At 41.7% G+C, this 19,293-nt stretch overlaps 1 protein-coding gene across 1 annotated transcript in view; it reads left to right on the plus strand.

Annotated features, from left to right (window-relative positions):
- The window catches only part of CORIN (corin, serine peptidase), a 168,674-nt gene that overhangs the window by 87,282 nt on the left and 62,099 nt on the right, over positions 1-19,293 (plus strand). Inside the window, exon 6 of the mRNA XM_049793730.1 lies at positions 8,814-8,927. Within this exon, the coding sequence (XP_049649687.1) occupies positions 8,814-8,927 (114 nt within the window). The remainder of the gene's footprint in view (positions 1-8,813; positions 8,928-19,293) is intronic.

Raw genomic sequence — 19,293 nt, forward strand, 5'->3', positions numbered from 1 at the left:
GTGCATATGATGCTTCTGCTTTCTATACAGCAAAACTGTGTAAGCGACAGTATGGAACTGTTGGACAATGTTCACTTTTGTATTATTACTAAAGCGGCATTATGAATGTCTGTTTCTGTTAAAAAATGATGCACGAGGCCTGAACTGCACTTCATAGCCATGAGATTTGTAATAAATAATACTATTTAAGTTATATGAAAGACATAGTACATTAAAATTTAAATACAGAATGTTAATTCTATTGCATTGTTATGTTGCATATTATTTATACTGTTTGTTCTTAAAGGTACAAAAAAGTATACTACAAAAACCAGTAAGACCTTTTTTCCAGTGAGAAACTGTTTTTAAATAGCTATCAGTTGTGCCAAATCATGAAAATATTTTTCGTATCCTTTTTTCCAAGAACAAATTTACAGTTTTGTCTTAGGAGATTTTATCTCTCCACAGAATTTTTTTACAATGTTTCAAGTAGTGAAAGTTAACTATATGAAAGTACATTTTTTTCAGGTACCTTTTATTGCAGATCCTCCCGTGATCACAGTTTCATTCCTATTGGAGTGATTTTAGTCCTGACTCGGATTTAATGGAGACATTAACTTACATTTTTCTTCATGTTAGTTTCTTAAAAACTATTTCTCTTTTCTTTGTTTTTTTCCTGAACAAGATGAGAAAGGGACTGTACATGATGGTTTCTGGATATTATAATAATTCCTATATACTACAAATGCATATGTTTTCCAGTTAGTAGTTGAACTTTAAATCTGTAAAAAGCAATGAACAAAAAAAACGAATCATGAAAAGAAATGAGAGTAAGTATGTGTATAAGTAACACATGACATTATAAGTAGAATTAAATTGTAAGTATCACAGACCTTTTCTGTTCTCTAAGACAAATAAATCTTTGTGAACTTTTTACTCAGTGTCTATTGCAGCAGTTTTTCAGTTGGATACAGTCTTTTAGTTAATTTTTTTCTGCTTAGAAAAGTTATAGTATTTGGTGAACAGGAAAACCATTGTTGGTAATCCGGATAATCTCCCTTCTTGGCCAAAACAGAAATAAATTTTCATACATGTTGATAAATGCCCTGCCATGTTCAAGGGCATGGTAGAGTTAAATGCATGTATAATTGGAGTGAGCTTTTTCAGCTGTTTGAAGATCCCACCACAGGAGCTCTTAGCCTGTTTTAAGTTGGATAAGAAGCATTTAATTGGAGCACCACATTAAGAATATCAGCAGTAGTCATTAACAGCTAATGTAACATTTTAAGACACTGTAAAAATAAATAGTTAATAGATGTATTAACACCACAACTATAGACTTTAGCAGTATTTCCCTCTTATAAAAGCATTACCTTTACCCAAGTTTAGCTTTGAATTTTGCAGTAACTCAGCCAAACATTTCAAACTTTCTTCTAGTGGCTGTCATCATACATTATCTTGTCCTGCATAAGCTGCAATAGTGCAAACAATACAGAAAATACTCAAAAGAATTAATATAATATATACAAGGAAACTACTAATGTTCTTAACCAAATATGCTTAACTAATGCAGATCTTGTTTTTTTTTTTCCAAGAATAAAATGCCAGTAAAAATTGTTGTGATACTCCATGGTGCTCAGTTTATCTTCCAGGATTTTTCACCAGGATTTTTGGTATTAATTTGTCTTTGAGGAATACCTTTGAGCAGAGATTCAAAGGCAGTATTGGGTTACAGCCAGGTATTTATTTTTCTGTTGGCAATATGAAGCTAATTATACACATCCAATACAGTATTTATTTGAGAAAAAGCTTTTAAAATCAGAAAGACATTATCTTTCTTTTGTGCCCTTGCATTCACTTAATGCAGTGAAAAGAAGAGAGAGATGATCTATGTATGAATAACATTGATACTGACCAGCTGCAAAAACAGCCATAGTGGAATAATTTTTTGAGGAGGACAAAATGTTTTTCAGGATTGTGGTAGTGTTTCATGTAAGGGAACATTCACAGTTGAAAAAACTGTTTCCCCCAAGCACTTGTTCTTTACTTCTGTTGACCTTGCATTAGGACATTATATTTTATTATGTCCTTTGATTTGTTTATTCTCCCATTCTGCCTCCCCCACCGTTTATCTCTGCCTGCCTTCTTGTTCTTTGCCTGTTTCTTTTCCAGCTTGGAGTTTCCTATGTGGCCTTTTTAGACCACTTCACTTGAGTGGAAGAGAAAGGTCTTTTGTGTTCTTTTTCCCATTAGGGTTTTGCTTCATAAGGACATACAGAAATGGACAGTTTCCTGGGGGGAAGGAGTTGCCAACTTTCCCAATTCTGTGATCGTGATCCTAGTATCAAAACTTTCTAGAATTGACAGCTACAAGATGCATACATTGTACCGCAGGGTACATAGGGTATAGGGAGCAGGTGATGAAAATTTGCAGGCAAGAGAATACAAGGATTCCTCTGTGTCCTGCTGTGCTATTGTGACTGTATTGAGTCAGACAAAAAGTCCATCTATCTTGTAATGCTAACTCCAAAAGCTGCCAAAATCAGATGCTCAGAGAAGAATAGGAGAACAGGGCAAGACTATGTGGCAATACTTTTCCAAAATACTCCTGCATTTTCCATCTGTTTGAGATTCAAGGACTTTTCTGTAATTTGTGACCCACCATAGGTTTTTATTCTATTGATGTGTCCCTTTGTTTCATGGATCTATGTACATTTTAGCATCCGTGTATCCTGTTGCAAAGTGTTACAGCTTATCTATGCATTGTATGAAGAGTACCACCTTTTGATTGTTTTAAAGGCAATTTTATTTGATACCGCCTAGTTCTTTCATAGCATTAGACAGTGAATGTTGCCTCCTTTTCACTTCGGAAAAAAAAATTAGCAGCACTTTTCGTGGTTGTTTTCACAGATATACAGTGCTTTATCTGTTGCTATACCTTGAAATGCAACCAGACACCAATCTTGAGGACCGTCGAATAATGTTTATTTCAGTCTGTGCTATCTGGGGGACGTGCTATGCTTTCCAGGGATGTGCCTGCATCATCTTCCATAGATGGCATTCCAATCATCTAGCTGGGGAGTACAGCACATAAATGGTCTTGGCTCCTCAGAGACACTTTTGATAGTACACCAGATGCAGGTAAAATCAAGCATTTTTTGCCACCAGTGGTGTTTAGTCAGGGATTTTGGAAGCTTTTCCAGACTATAAACCTTTCTAGGGAAGGTTTAAACCAAGCAAGTTTCTCTATCAGCAAGGATTGCTTCCATTTTCTTTTGGTTCTTTTTACATAACACTGTTTCTTCTTCAGGAGTCTGGGTGTGTGAATATTTGCATAATTATATTAATAAATGTATGAATTATTGACAGAGGTATCAGTAATTAACATTTCCCAGCACATTCCTTTATAATAACACCTTTACAATTTTTTATAATTTTGGCAAATTTGAGTGGAATGGTCCATAATTTTTTTACTTCAGACATCTATTTTAGGCTTTATTTCTTCTTCTTCTGCTTTGTTTCAAACAGTCTCAGCATTTCTGAGTATGCAACTGTTCACCTGTGTTGAAGAAAGTCTTATAAATGGTTGCATATCTAAGTCCTCTAGGTTTCAGATCAAATATTGAAACTTAACATTCAACAAAAGTGCTTGTTTTACAGCATAAGACAAGGCTTTTATAGTTTCCATTAAAATCTGATCTTTGGAGGTATGATCAAATTGTCAACCTTCTGAAAACTTCTTGCGCAAGCTCAGTAGAAAGCAGAAATTACATTCATTGGAGATACTGTTCACAGTGTGTGTGCTCTCCTTGCCCTGAACACTGCACTGACTGGACCAAACACATCCAGTCATCACCTATCAGAAGACTGCAAGAGGTGAGATAAATTTTTCTTAAAATTCCTTCTGACTACTGCTGGGTGCTAAAACTGAGAGAAGGAAAACTGATTTCATTCTTCCTCTTGTTTGCATATAACATACAAGTTAAATAGGAAGATGCTCACTTTAAGTAAGAAGAAATGGAGAAGGGGATTAGGATGGAAATCAGAATGGATAGGAGCAGAATAGGATATGAGATGTATTAGGAAGGGAGAGTCAGAATGATTTATAAGTGTTTGAACACACTTTTTCTCACAGATCAGAAATTAATATGGGACTCCAGGACCTTTGCACTTCTGATCTGTAGGAAGAATGGTCAGATAAATATCCTTTGTTTTTTTACCTTTGTTCTCCCAGGCCAAATTGGCATATTGAGACAGAAGTCTGTTACTGTTGCTGTCTTAGTACCAGTGAAGATCTGTACTGGTGGAGATCTGTAAGCAAATCAAGATGGTTCCTTTAATGGTTCTTTTTGATCTATTTATGCTGTTTTCTTCTTTGAACACGCAGGGAGTTGCATAAAAGCCCAAGTTAGAAGAATGTAAGATTTCCAAGTCAGTTAAAGTTGCCTTCCAACCTCAAACAGCCTTTCTTGTATGATGAATTACAATCTTTTGATTATGTTATCATATTCTGGTTTTACCTTATGTCATCATCTGTGGGATAAACACTGGTCTACAGGGAACTAGAGCCCATACTGAGGAAGGCTATTGTTTCTAGGGCCCCCTGTAGGCTTTACTGATTGTAGCAATTGGAAAGTGCAGTGCGTAAGGCAGGGAAAGTGGAGAAACAAAAAGATCAGCTCATGATAAAAAAAAGTGATGTTTTAATATAGAATGAGATTCTTTCTGTGTCACTATTGCAGAGACCATGTGTAATGTTGGGCAAAGCAGTGGAATCAAAATTTTCTCAACTGTTCTTTGTATACTTCCAATTAACTGGACTCTTCATTTGTATAGCTGGGATTTATTTGCAATTGGAGTATGCTCTTGCAGCTACAAGTAACGGTAACAGGAATTATTCTTTGAACATGTAAAATAAAATCAGAGTCTTTACTCTCCAGAAAAAAAAAAAAATCACATACTGACATGTCTTAGATTGGGCAATTGAAGTTAGTATTCATTGTTATTCATAATTTTCACCTTAATATCTCTGTGCCTCATTTTTTTCCCCTGTAAAATGAGAATGTGAATGCTATCTAATCTTATGTTGCTATTAAGACTAGCATATTTTTTGCTGTTTGTGATACCCTTCCAAAAATGATAGAATAGAGGTGAGGCTGCAACTCTTCAATTAGAAGTTAGGAAACATGTCCAACCACACGGTGAGTAGTGAGGGACCTCCTGAGGAGCACATTATAGGGATGTGCAAAAGGATGGCACTGGTGGTTTTGCCCTGCCTGGCTTCTGATTAAGAGTCATAAACATTAAATGGCACACACTAGTTGAAAAATTTTATTTTAAAGTCCCTTATGTATTTTGGGCACCTTTCTGTAAAGTTAGAAACCTTCGTTAAAATATATTCCATAGGCAGCTTTCACTGCAATAACCATGGCCCCATTACACAACTGTAAAATAATGTTTTTATTGGAAAATCAAGATCATGTGCTGCCCAAGTGGAGAGCACACCTGGGAATGTAATAGAAAAGATTTTGAAATTATTCACATAAGTTTTTATTACAAACATGTTTTTCATACAAGGGGGTGTGTGTCACTTGATTAAGATTGCCCTGTTTGTTGGGGATGATAAAATAATATTTCAGGCTTGGAAAAGCATGTAAATAATGTTGAAAAACAAATAATCCTCTGCTGCCAAAAATTGAGAGTAATAATGAAGGTGCTGAGAGTGTGTGTGTGTGTGTGTATCCATTGCCATAGAGCAATAGAAAGGACTGCGATGCCAGGACCACAGATAAAATTGGAAATCTGGATGATTAATTGCACTTGCAGTCAGTGCAAGCTGGAGCTATTTGTCATTTTTGAAAAACACACTCGGCATGTTTAGGCATGTCCGGTGTCAGTGGTACATCACAGCATCCACTGTGCACCTAGTGGTTTGGCAAATTGTGAAGAATATCATGTTGCTATAGAGAAGGGCTGATAGCAGAAATGATGATGATGATATTTTTTGTGGGCACATTAAAGGGCAGATTTAACAGGTGTAATATAGTCTTTTCATGACTGCCTGTTGAGATCTTTTAAAATGGGGTATTCCCTACATGGCAGTTTTAAATGGGATTGTTCTATCTCAAAAATGGTATTGTTTCCATTGAGATTTATCTTTCAGGTTTTCCTCTTGACCTTCTTGCATTCAGTGATGTTACTCTGAGAGCTATCCTAATGTATCCCAAAATTCAATTCCTGTGGGAAATCTTGACTGTCAACTCACTGGTGTGAAAATAAGTTCATAAGACTCCTGCAGCATTAACTTTGTAGTACTGAGGCTAATGATTTTTCTCATCAAAGAGCCCAAGAAAACAGAGAAGTTTTTTCATCTTTTTATAGGTATAAAGCTAAGGCACAGATTGCCTGAATTGTCCAAGGTGATGCAAATAGTTTGCAGCAGAACTGGGAAGAGAACCTTTATCTCTGGAAAACCTAAAAGATTCCTTATTCCATAAGAACATCTTGCCTTGCCTAGGCTTTTTTTTTTATGGCATTGCTTCATAGTGCTTTTACAAATCAGCTAATCTTCAACAAATAAGATCACGTATGGAATTTTTGCAAGTAGCTCATTTTTTTTACAAATTTAGGCATTTTAAAATGAGAAATAGGGAGCTATGTTGTGATCAGGTGCAAAATGATGTTAATGGAGGAAGAGATTCTATAGCTGCTGCTGCTGAAACTGATGTTTTTTCATACCTGTGATTTGCATTGTGGTAAAGTTTGAAAGCTACAATTAGAGATCTTTATTGTTTTTGGCAAACTTGGATACAAAGTTTGAATTACAGTGGAATTTCTATGAGTAGAATTTTGAACTTTCATGAGATTTTATTCTTTGAACTTGCTGTTCTTACACATGGATACATTTAATAACTTTACAGTGGCAAAGTGACAGGATTTTTCTCCTCGATCTCTGAAAGCTGTTTCTCATTTCAGATATATATGCTTAAAGTAAAGTTACTGGTTTTTTTTGCTGATGCTTTACTGGAGGTGGAACTTTCTGTTTTGTTTAGCTTTGTTGAGTAGCCTGACTGTTAACGGTGGTTTTTGAAAAAAAACCAAACAAACAAAAAAACAAAACCCCAAACCAATAACCAGGTTCTGTACTGAATATTTGCTTTTCTGCTTGACATCTTTACTTGGCATCCCCATGTAATTTTCACTTGATATCTTTCCCTGTCCGTATGCTTTACAGGGATTTTTCTCAGTCAGTGTTTTCTAAAAGCAAAGGCTTGGAAGTTTGGTCTCTATTGCTGTTCACAAAGCTGCTTGCTCACTCCTACCCCTCCCCCCCCCCCCCCCTCTCCCCCGGTGGGATGAGGAGGAGAAAATATAAAAAAAGGCTCATGGATCGAGACAAGGGAGGTATCACTCACCAATTATAGTCATGGACAAAAACCAGACTCAACTTGGGGAAAAAACCAAAATCAATTTAATATACTACAAATCAAATCAAAGCAAGGATAATGGGAAGTAAACCCAAATCTTAAAACACCTTCTCCCACCCCTCCCTCCTTTCTCGCTCAACTCCACTCCTGGTTTTCTCTACCTCTCCTCCCCATCAGTGGCACATGGGGACAGGGAATGGGGGTTGGGGTCGGTTCATCACAAGTTGTCTCTGCTGCTCCTTCCTCCTCAGGGGGAGGAGGACTCCTCACTAGTCCCCTGCTCCAGCGTGGGTCCCTTCCCATGGGCTGCAGTCCCTCAGGCACAGCCTGCTCCAGTGTGGGCTTTCCCATGGAGTCACGGCCATCTTGGGGGGTATTCACCTGCTCCGGCGTGGGCTCCTCTCTCCCGGCTGCAGGTGGGCATATGCTCCTCCGCTCCCCTCCATGGGCTGGGGGACACAGCCTGCTGCCTCACCACGGGCTGCAGGGGCATCCCCTCCTCCTTCCTCACTGACCTCGGTGTCTGCAGAGGGGTTCCTCTCACATTCCACTCCCGCTACTCACTGCCAGTTCCCCTTCTTAAATCTGTTCTCCCAGAGGCACTACCACCATCACTGATGGTCTCAGCCTTGGCCAGAGGTGGGTCCAACTTGGAGCTGGGGAAGCTTCTGGCAGTTTCTCACAGGAGCCACCCCTGTAGCCCCCTCCCCCACTATCAAAACCCCACCACACAAACCCAAAACAATTGCATGGACTAAGGTGTAAACAAATTAATGGTGATCTGCATCTCTAAATTGTAAGTGCCTTGAAGGACTTGAATGGGAAGGTGTTACGAGTTCCCTCACTCTGAACATAATGGCCCTGCAAGGTATCTCCGATGGGATACCTAAAGCTCTAGGGCTTTTTTTGGTCTCTTTAGGTACCTCAATTCCCCATATATCAAATAGCAATGATTACTGTCTTCTGGTGTTCAGGGAGTTACAAGAATGTTTGAGGAATCCGTCCTCTCTAGAAAGGTGTTTGTGCTGTGAAACTGTTAAGTCGCGACCTGGTAGTCTTCTCCTCAACACCTAGGCTGGGAAGATCCATTTATTGTAACTTTAGTTGGATATTTAATCTGATGCATCTATTTAATGGAGAAAAAGAGAGCTTGTTTAATCCTATCCTAAGGTCAGTTTTTAACAGTTACTCTGTACACCTGCTTTTTAGAGGTAATGGCAGATTGAAGCTCACTGATTAATTCAGATGAAAATCCCAGTTTGTACTTGCTTGAGTTTGATTAATTTGGGGTTTGTTACTTAACTGCGTCAGTGAAGACTCATTGTTCTAACTATCTTTCATTTCTGCTTATTTCTTCTTAGGCTGAAAAGTTTAACATGCATTCTTTCTTTTTTTTCTCTTTTCCAGCACTGTGCGGAGGAGAGGAGAGTTTCTTGTGTGCCAGTGGGATCTGCATCCCAGGGAAACTGCAGTGTAATGGCTACAATGACTGTGATGATTGGAGTGATGAGGTCCATTGCAGTAAGTTTCTTAAACCTTGCAGTGTTCCATTGAAGCACTGAATCTTTTCAGGGAAACCTAAAAAATAAAGAAGGCTATTGGTACAGAATAGGAGCTTTTCATAGTATTTGTGTATATTGACATGTGGACTCCCGCAGTTGCCATTGAATGTGTTTACCCTTGCTCACTCTGGCCACAACATGTGTTTTTGATCTATCAAATTTTATGCCTGGAAGCAGATTCTAAGATTTTTGCAAGGAGCCATGTGGGGGCATTTTTTTTTTAAAAAAAAACAATAACATGCATCAGAAGAGCACTTCTGGTAATAAGCTGAAGACTATTAGTTGTATCTTTTTCCTAGTCCTTGGCATTGATTTTACAGCAAATGTACAACAATCTGTTTAGAAAGTTCTCTTGGCCTCAACCCTGGATGTGGTTTATTTAAATAAATCCCAGTATATGGTGCAGTAGAAAAGAAAAATGAATATACATGCTTAATATCTTAATTTCTTATTTATTTCTCTGTGCTAGTGTATATCTTTAGAGTCCCTATGTGTTTTTCTTTGTTGGCAAAAACATCCCTGGACTACTAATACCTTTAGAAAAGCTGAGCAAATGTACAGTAGGAAAACAATGAAAAGGAAAAAAAAAAAGAAAGAAAAAAGGAAAATGTGGAACAATGGCTAAATAGGAACTAAGGTAGGACATGATGCCACAAAACAGTGCTGTGCATTCAGACTTTGGAAAATGTCAGACCTGGAGTTGAGTTCCAAACTGTGCAGTTTAGACTCACCTCAAAAGATTTGTTCTTATTAGTGATTTAAGAGCCTGGGCATTCCAAGATGCACAAAGCTGCTTTTAAGGAAGTTGATGATAGATTTTATCTGGGATACTCCAAGGAATAAATGATGGTTGCAATTTCCTCCTGGTCTCAATATGAGTGAGACTAGAGCTTGCTTTTCCTTTAATAGCCTACAATTTATTTAATGGAGGTTGATATAATTTCTGTTACCTAAAAAGTATTGTATGTTTTTATCTTTGAATTTTTCCTGTCAGTGTTAACTTCAGTTTTTAATGTAAGCTAAAAAATTTAAAAATGCCTATGAGACTATGGCTCTCAAGTTCCATTAGAAATGGGAGAAGAAGAAATTAGTAATATAAGAATAAAAATATTGCATGTCTTGAAAAAACAAGCATTATAAATTTTATGAGTTAAGATTACCTTTGAAAGAAAGCCTGTCTGTTAAATGATACAGAGTTTATAGGCAGAGGATGTATTTTATTAGGGTACTTGGTAAGAGTTGGGGAGAGGGGGTGGAGGTCAAATAAGACCTTCTTGAGTTACACAGCACAAATAGAAAACTGAAGGAGGACTTATTTGCCTGAAAGCTTGTCTGACAAAAGATGCTGTGTTTCCTGCAGTCCTTGCCCCTCTCAAATTCTTAAGTCACCTCATAGAATCATAGAATAGTTTGGGTTGGAAGGGACCTTTACAGGTCATCTAGTTCCAATCTCCCTGCAATGAACAGGGACGTCTTCAGCTAGATCAGGTTGCTCAGAGCCCTGTCCAGCCTGACCTTGAATGTTTCCAGGGATAGGGCATCTACCACTTCTCTGGGCAACCTGTTCCAGTGTTTCATCACCCTCATCACAAAAAGTGTCTTCTTTATATCTAGTCTGAATCTACCCTCTTCTAGTTTAAAACCATTACCCCTTGTCTGATCACTACAGACCCTACTAAAAAGTCTGTCGCCATCTTTCTTATAAGCCCCCTTTAGGTACTGGAAGACTGCAGTAAGGTTTCTCTGGAGCCTTCTCTTCTCCAGGCTGAACAACCCCAACTCTCTCAGCCATTCCTCATAGAGGTGTTCCATCTCCTCTGATCATTTTTGTGGCCCTCCTCTGGACTTGCTCCAACAGGTCCATGTCTTTCCTGTACCAAGGACTCCAGAGCCAGACACAGTACTCCAGGTGGGGGTCTCACCAGAGCAGAGGGGGAGAATTACCTCCCTTGACCTGCTGGCCATCTTTTGATGCAGCCCAGGATATGGTCGGCTTTCTGGGCTGCAAACACACATTGCCAGCTCATGTCCCACTTTTCATCCACCAGTACCCCCAAGTCCTTCTCCTCTGGGCTGTTCTCAATCCCCAGCCTGTATTGATACACCAACCCAGGTACAGGACCTTGCACTTGGCCTTGTTGAACCTCATGATCATCCAACCAATTTGTCATGCACCGAACAGTCCCTCCATCAAATCCCTATCTCTCCAATTTAGAGAGAAGAATGTTGGGGGGACTATGTCAAAGGCCTTACAGAAGTCCAGATAGATGACACCTGTAGCTCTTCCCTTGTCCACCGATGTAGTCACTCCATCACAGAAGGCCACTAGGTTGCTCAGGCAAGACTTGCCCTTGGTGAAGCCATGATGGCTGTCTCAAATCACCTCATTGTCCTCCATGTGCCTTAGCATAGATTCTAAGAGGGTCTGTTCCATGATCTTCCCAGGCACAGAGGTGAGGCTGACAGGTCAGTAGTCCCCAGGGTCCTCCTTTATACCCTTTTTAAAAATGGGTGTGATGTTTCCCTTTCTCCAGTCACGGGGGACATCACCTGACTGCCATGACTTTTCAAATATCATGGACAATGGCTTGGCAACTACATCAGCCAGTTCCCTGAGGAATCTGGGATGCATCTCATCAGGTCCCATATACTTAGATATGTTCAGGTTCCTCAGGTGGTCATGAACATCATCTTGTCTTACAGTGGGAGGGACTTAGCTTCCCCAGTCCCTGTCTTGTCATCCATCCACTCGAGAGATGTGGGAAGAGAGGTTGCCAGTGAAGACGGAGGCAAAACCAATTGTTGAGTACCTCAGCCTTCTCCTTGTCTGTTGTTACCAGTTTGTCAGTTGTGTTCATTGGGCGGTATGCTTTCTTTGACCTTCCTTTTCTGACTGATACATCTATAGAAGCCCTTCTTATTATTCTTTGTGTCCCTTGCCAAGTTCAGCTCCAGCTGCACCTTGGCCTTCCTGACCCCATCCCTACACAACCAGGCAGTGTCCCTATACTCTTCCCAGGATACCTGTCCCTGCTTCCACTGCCTGTGCATTTCCTTCTTGCCCTTTAATATGACCAGCAGGTCTTGACTCATCCATGCCGGTTTCTTGCCATCCTTTCCTGATTTCTTACATCTGGGGATCGAGATCTCTTGCGGTCTATAGAAGGCATCCATAAATATCTGCCAGCTCTGTTGTGCTCCCTTGTCTCTGAGGGCAGTTTCCCAGGGGGTCCCATTGACTAACTCCTTGAAGAGCTGGAATTTTACTTTCCTAAAATTCAGGGTCCTGACTTTACTCTTTGCCTGTCCCACATCCCTCAGAACTGCAAACTCCACCAGTGTATGATCACTGCAGACCAGGCTGCCTCCAATCTTGACATCACTGATTAGCTCACTTGTGTTCGTGACCATCAGGTCCAGTACCACATCCCCTCTGGTAGGGCTGTCTATTACCTGGCTTAAGAAGTTATCTTCAGTGCACTCCAGGGGTCTCCCGGATTGCCTATAGCTCACTGTGCTACTTTTCCAGCAGATGTCAGGGTGGTTGAAGTCCCCCAGCAGGATGACTGCCTGTGAGCGTGATGCCTCCTGTAGCTGGAGTAAGAAGGCTTCATCAATAGGCTCCCCTTGATCAGACAGGCTGTAGTAGACACCAACTACCAGGTTCCCTTTGTTGCCTCGGTCTCTTAATTCTTATCCGGAAGCTTTCAACGTGCTCTTGGCTATTCTTCAAAGACAACTCTTCACAATCTATCCATTTCTTGATGTAGAGGGAAGCCCTTCCACCCCTCCTTCTTCCCCTGTCCCTTCTGAACAGCCTGTAGCCATCAATAGCTGCACTCCAGTCATGGGATTCGTCCACCAAGCTTCAGTAATGGCAACTAGGCTGCAGCTTTCTAGCAGCATGGTGGCCCACCCCTCCTGTTTGTTGTCCATGCTGCATGTGTTGGTGCAGAGGCACTTCAGCTGGGGTGTTGGCTGTGTCACCTTCTTGGAGGCACGCACCTTAATTCCTTTGAGGTATTTCACTCGTGTTCCACTGTTGACTGCTATTACTTCAGGAGCCCCTGGCTCATCTCTGTAAGACTTCCAAGTATGCTTCAGTGTACCTAGCACATCTCAGAGCAGCAGGCTGAGGGCCCTTGCTGGCACCCCATCCCTCTAACCTTGGTGTGTTTTCCCACAGCTTGTCATGGGCAAGCCTGATATTACCCCCCACCCCCTTCAAGTCTAGTTTAAAGCTCTGTCAGTGAGCCCTGCTAGCTTGTGAGCAAAGACCCTCTTTCCCCTTTGAGAAAGGTGAATCCCATCTGATGCCAGGAGGCCTGTTGCCATGTAAACCATCCCGTTATCGAAAAACCTGAAATTGTGACAGTCACAGCAGCCATGGAGCCATGTATTAGACTGGGTCCATCTATTTCTTCCAGTGTTGCTGCCTCCAATGGAAGGATAGAGGAAATAATTACCTGTGGTCCAGATTCCCTTACCAACCATCCCAAGGCCCTAAAGTCTCTTTTGATTGGCCTTGGACTACACATTGCAGCTTCATCGCCACTCACATGGAAAAGCAATAATGGGTAATAGTCTGAGGTCCATGCCAGGCTAGGAAGTTTCCTAGGGATGTCCTTAACCCGGGCCCCAGGGAGGCAGGTGACTTCTGTAAGAGGAGGGTCTGTCTGGCACATTGGACCTTTTGTTGCCCTCAGAAGGCAGTCACCTGCAACTATAACCTGTCTTTTCTGCCTCGTGGAGGTGGTTGTGATACAGAGGGTAGGCCTTTCTGACCTTGGCAATACCTCTGGTGTAGATCGACCATCATCCACATCATCCATTGACTGGCCTTCCACATCCAGAGCCTCATACCTGTTGTACAGAGGCACGTGGGAAGGCAAGGTGGGCAAGGAGAGGGTTCGCCTGCCACCCTGAGTGTGGACTTGCCTCCATTCACTCCTTTCCTTTAAGCTACTGCCTTCTGCCTGGTGAGGGGGGGATACAGGATCCCCTTGATCATGGTTTTTTTCTGGTGGCTGTTCTTGTTTCTGTCTCAGGGAGGACAGAGCATGGTTCCATCAGTCTGTCTCTTTCTCAGACTCCCTGATGCTCCTTAAACTTTCTACTCCTTCTTGTAGCTCCGCCACCAAGCTGAGCAGATCGTCCACTTGGTTACACCTCACACAACTGTTCTCACTACTGCCATCTGTCACCAGTGAAAGGCTCTGGCACAGGCGGCAGCCTGAGACCTGGATGGCTGCATGTTTTCATGGGAGCTCTGGGTTGCCACATCCATTCTGATGAGGGCATAGGATGTAGCTTTCTGCCAGGTGGATGCTGTAGCTAAGCTCCTTCTGAGAGGGTGATGACTGCCAACTGAGCTCACCTCTTGAGCTGGTAGGGTGATGACACACTGCCGTGCAAACTGCTGCACCACGCTCTGGTCGCTCATGCTCCTTAGGCTGCTCTTTATAGGTGTGGGGATGGCTGCGGTTCCTCTGGCAATGCCCAAGCCTCAGTCAGCATCTTCTGCGAAAGCTGCTGGCCCCTAGTGGGTCTCTCCGCTCCCCTGGTGTTTCCCTGCCTCAGGAAGCATCCCTGCGCACCAAGATCTGCAGCTCTGCTACGGATCGGGCTGGCTCCAGAGCAGGCCAGAGCAGCTCACCTCAGTGACTGACCATGATTAGAGGAACATTTTTACCAAAACTTAGTATTATGGCATGGAAATACACCATTAAGACACTGAGGGCAACCTTACTCTTACCTTGTACTAGTCATTTTTATTGCCAAGTAATGACCCTAAAATTATGGGGTTTGCACAGCAGTGTTTTTATTCCTGGTTTAAGTTAAACACACTTTTTTACAGGTGCATCAGTTTGGGATATTTGGTTTGGTTTTTATTACCTTCCCTCTTCAGAGTGCTACAAAAAAGAGACCTTTGGGGATCCTATCAGTTCATGTCCCCTTTTCTGACAAAGGCCACAGCCATGTGTGAGGGCAGCTATGTTCTTAATCTCATTGGAATGGAGAGGTTTCTTCTGTTGAGAAAAAAGCAAAAGTACTAAACTTTCATTAATGAAAAATAAATGGCAAAAATGACGATTAACCCTAAAAATATATTTTCTTTATGCCCAGCCAATGTAAATGAGTTTTAAGTGTATGAGTAGTTTGAAGATTCTGCCTTATTCCTGTAGTGATCATTATAGATAACTAAAGGTTATAATATTATAATGAATTCATAATTACATCTAAGAAATTATTGATTTTTTTAATTCTTAAAATAATTCTCCTTTGATCAAGGTATATGTTATCAAATTTAAGTCTTATCCTAGTCTCATTCATAAGGTGTTTCAGTTCAGTTTCAAGGTAGTTCAGTGCTAACTTTCACAGGGACTGACATTTTCATAATAATGAAAATATTCAGTACTCCAAAAAATGTAGTTGCTATTCACCATTTAATTATTAATTATTTGGCAATATTTACCAATATTTGAGAAAGAAAATAAAAATCTGATTTTTTATGCTTTGTTCTATTTTGTATAAACTGAATTCCGACTACTAGTGCTTACACATAGCTTTGCAGTGTTTAATGGGACCCAGAACAACACATGGAAAAGTTGTTCCCTTCTTAGTAAGTCTAAACTATATTTGCTTATAGGAAAGTTTTATCTAGTGCAAAATTTATTTCAAATTTTTGTTTTTAACCTAGAGGATGGTGGGAATGAAGTATATGAAACAATAGCAGCAGATTTAGCTTAGAGTTAACAGCATTAATGCATTGAAGAGGATAACTAGGTATAAACATATGGCTCACTTCTAATCTAATTTCTGCTCCATTGACTGCTGGAGAGCTGTTTTCTCTGCATGAGAATCATAAACAAAGAGTGTGGGCAATATAGATGGAGAAAATTATTTGGACTCTGTATTCTAGCAAACAAACTTATGTAGCAGTAGATTGTTTAGGAGCAAAAATTACACAGAAAGGCAAGTATTTCTACTGCTGGAGTCTTGTGAAGACACCACATGAGACTCTTCACAATCTCCATGAGTTGGAGCTCTGAGGAGAATCTTTTCATTAGTTACTTCCCAAGTGAGATTAAAAGGCTTTTGAACTCAAAAGGCCAAGTTTTATTAGAATGTAAAAGTAAAAATTAATCTTTTAGAAGAGAAAATGGAAAGAAACTTGATAAGGCAGAATAGAAATGAAAAGGATTTAAAAGGAAGACTGCCTTTGCCGACTGTGCCTTGAAGATTGGGTCTTTGAGCTTGTTTTCAGTCAACTCAGGAACTTTCTTCTTCTCAGCAAATTCTGTTCTGTGTTCTTTTATCCTTGGGAAGTTGTTTTTATCACAGTGGAGCCCTGCCCATATGTTCTGTTTCCAGCCCTTTCCAGCTTTGTTTCAGTCTCTGATATGCTTTAGGTTCGCTACTTATTGAATTCTCACTCTGCCTACTCTACTCTGTAAAAGCTGTAACATAACCTAGAACTGCATGCAAACAGATAAGTTTCTCAGGGATGACAATAATGGTGCCAATAATTAATTTTTGGGGGAGAAATAGATTTCTCTCAGCTGTACACTGTATTGGAGTCACAGTAATTCATTTCATTCTGATATATGTTTGTAAGATGGATTGAAAATTGAGTTGGAATGAAAACTGGATGAATGGTTGGGCCCATACAGTGGCAATCGGAGGCACGAAGCCTGAAGACCATTAACTAGCAGTGTACCCCAGGGTCAATACTGGGTCCAAATGCATTCAACATCTTCATTAATGACCTGGATGATGGGGCAGACTGTACCCTCAGCAAGTTTGCTGATGACACCAAACTGGGAGGAGTGGCTGTCACACCAGAGGGTCATGCTGCCATCCAGAGGGACCTCAACAGGCGGGAGAAATGGGCTGACAGGAGCCTCATGAAGTTCAACAAGGAGAAGTGCAAAGTCCTGCACCTAGGAAGGAACAACCCCATGCACCAATATATGCTGGGGGCCACCCAGCTGGAAAGCAGCTTGGCAGAAAAGGGACTGGGGTTCCTGGTGGACACCAAGTTGAACATGAGCCAGCAACGTGCCCTTGCCACAAAGAAGGCTAATGGTATCTTGGGCTGCATTAGAAAAAGTATCCTTCCCTTCTACTCAGTACTAGTGAGGCCACACCTGGAGTACTGTGACCAGTTCTGGGCTCTTCAGTACCAGAAAGACCTGACATGATGGAGAGAGTCCAGTGAAGGGCTGTGAAGATGTTTAAGGGACTGGGGCATCTGTCCTATGAGGAAAGGCTGAGAAAGCTGGAGCTATTTAGCCTAGAGAAGGCTGAGGTTGCATCTTACCAATGTATGTAAATGCCTGAAAGGGAGGGTGTAAAGAAGATGGAGACTCCTTAGTGCCCAGTGACAGAACAAGAGTCAATGCGCACAAACTGAAACATTGGAGGTTCCTCCTGATCACCAGGAAACTTTTTTTTTCTTTTTTACTGTGAGGGTAACCAAGCACTGGCACAGGTTGCCCAGGGGGTTTGTGGAGACTCCATTCATAGAGATACTCAAAAGCTTTCTTGACACAGTCCTGGGTAACTGGCTCTAGGTGGCCCTGCTTGAGCAGTGGGGTTGGACCACATGACCTCCAGAGGTCCCTTTCAATGTCAACTATTCTGTGACTCTGAGAATGAAATTAGTCCTCAGTGTGTCTAGGCAGTGGCACTTAAAGCTTCAGAAAGCTAAAAGACAGCATATTTTTTCATCTAGATAGTTAAAGCACTTTATAGAATTTCGAAACAGGGTTCTGTAAAGTGTAATTAATTGTATCTTTGTAAGGGTATTTGACAGATTTAGATTCAAAAGACTGAAGCTTGCCAGTGTAATTGGATGCATTAAAAAGAAATTAAGGATTTTGGAAAACCATATCGGGAAGAAGCATAGAATCATAGAATGGTTTGGGTTGGAAGGGAACTTACAGATCATCTGGTTCCAACCGCCCTGCCATGGGCAGGGACACCTTCCATTAGACCAGGTTGCTCAAAGCCCCATCCAACCTGTCCTTGAATGCTTCCAGGGGTGGGGCATCCACACCCTCTCTGGGCAACTTGTTCCAGAGCCTCACCACCCTCACAGTGAAAAATTTCTTCCTTGTATTTCATCTAAATCTACCCTCTTCCAGTTTGAAACCATTACCCCTTGTCCTGTCACTACAGGCCCTACTAAAAAGTCCCTCTCCGGCTTTCTTGTAGGCCCTTTTAGGTACTGGAAGGCTGCAATAAGGTCTCCCTGGAGCTTTCTCTTCTCCAGGCTGAACAACGCCAACTGTCTCAGCCTGTCCTCATAGGAGAGGTGCTCCAGACCTGTGATCAGCTTCATGGCCCTCCTCTGGACTTGCTTCAACAGGTCCATGTCCTTCTTATGTTGCGGGCCCCAGAGCTGAACGCAATGTTCCAGGTGGGGTCTCACAGGAGCAAAGTAGAGGGGGAGGATCACCTCCCTTGACCTGCTGGTCACGCTTCTTTTGATGTGGCCCAGGATATGGTTGGCTTTCTGGGCTGCAAACACGTATTGCCGGGTCATGTTGAGCTTCTCATCAACCAACACCCTCAAGTCCTTCTGCTCAGGGCTGCTCTCAATCCACTTATTGCCCAGCCTGTATTTGTGCTTGGGATTGCCCCAACCCATATGCAGGACCTTGCACTTGGCCTTGTTGAATTTCATGAGGTTTGCAGGGGCCCACCTCTCAAGCCTGTCAAGGTCCCTCTGGATGGCATCTCTTCCCTCCAGTGCGTCAACCACACCACACAGCTTGGTGTTGTCGGCAAACTTGCTGAGGGTGCACTCAATCCCACTGTCCATGTCACGGACAAAGATGTTAAACAGTGCCAGTCCCCATACCTGCCCCTGAGGAATGCCACTTGTCACTGGTCTCCACTTGGACATCGAACTGTTGACTGCAACTCTCTTGAGTGCGACCATCTAGGCAATTCCTTATCCACTCAAATCCATGTCTGTCCAATTTAGAGACAAGGATGTTGTGCAGGACAGTGTCAAATGCTTTGCACAAGTCCAGGTAGATGACGTCAGTTGCTCTTCCCTTATCCACCAACACTGTAACCCCATAGTAGAAGGCCACCAAATTTGTCAGGCACGATTTGCCCTTAGTGAAGCCATGTTGGCTGTCACCAATCACTTCCCTTTTTTCCATCTGCCTTAGTGATCCAGGAGGATCCACTTCATGATCTTGCCAGGCACAGAGGTGAGACTGACTGGCCTGTAGTTCCCTGGGTCTTCCTTCTTTCCCTTTTTAAAAATGGGGGTTATATTTCTCATTTTCCAGTCAGTGGGAACTTCA

This window comes from Accipiter gentilis, chromosome 3 (assembly GCF_929443795.1).
Source record: "Accipiter gentilis chromosome 3, bAccGen1.1, whole genome shotgun sequence".
Taxonomy (NCBI): Eukaryota; Metazoa; Chordata; class Aves; order Accipitriformes; family Accipitridae; genus Astur; species Astur gentilis.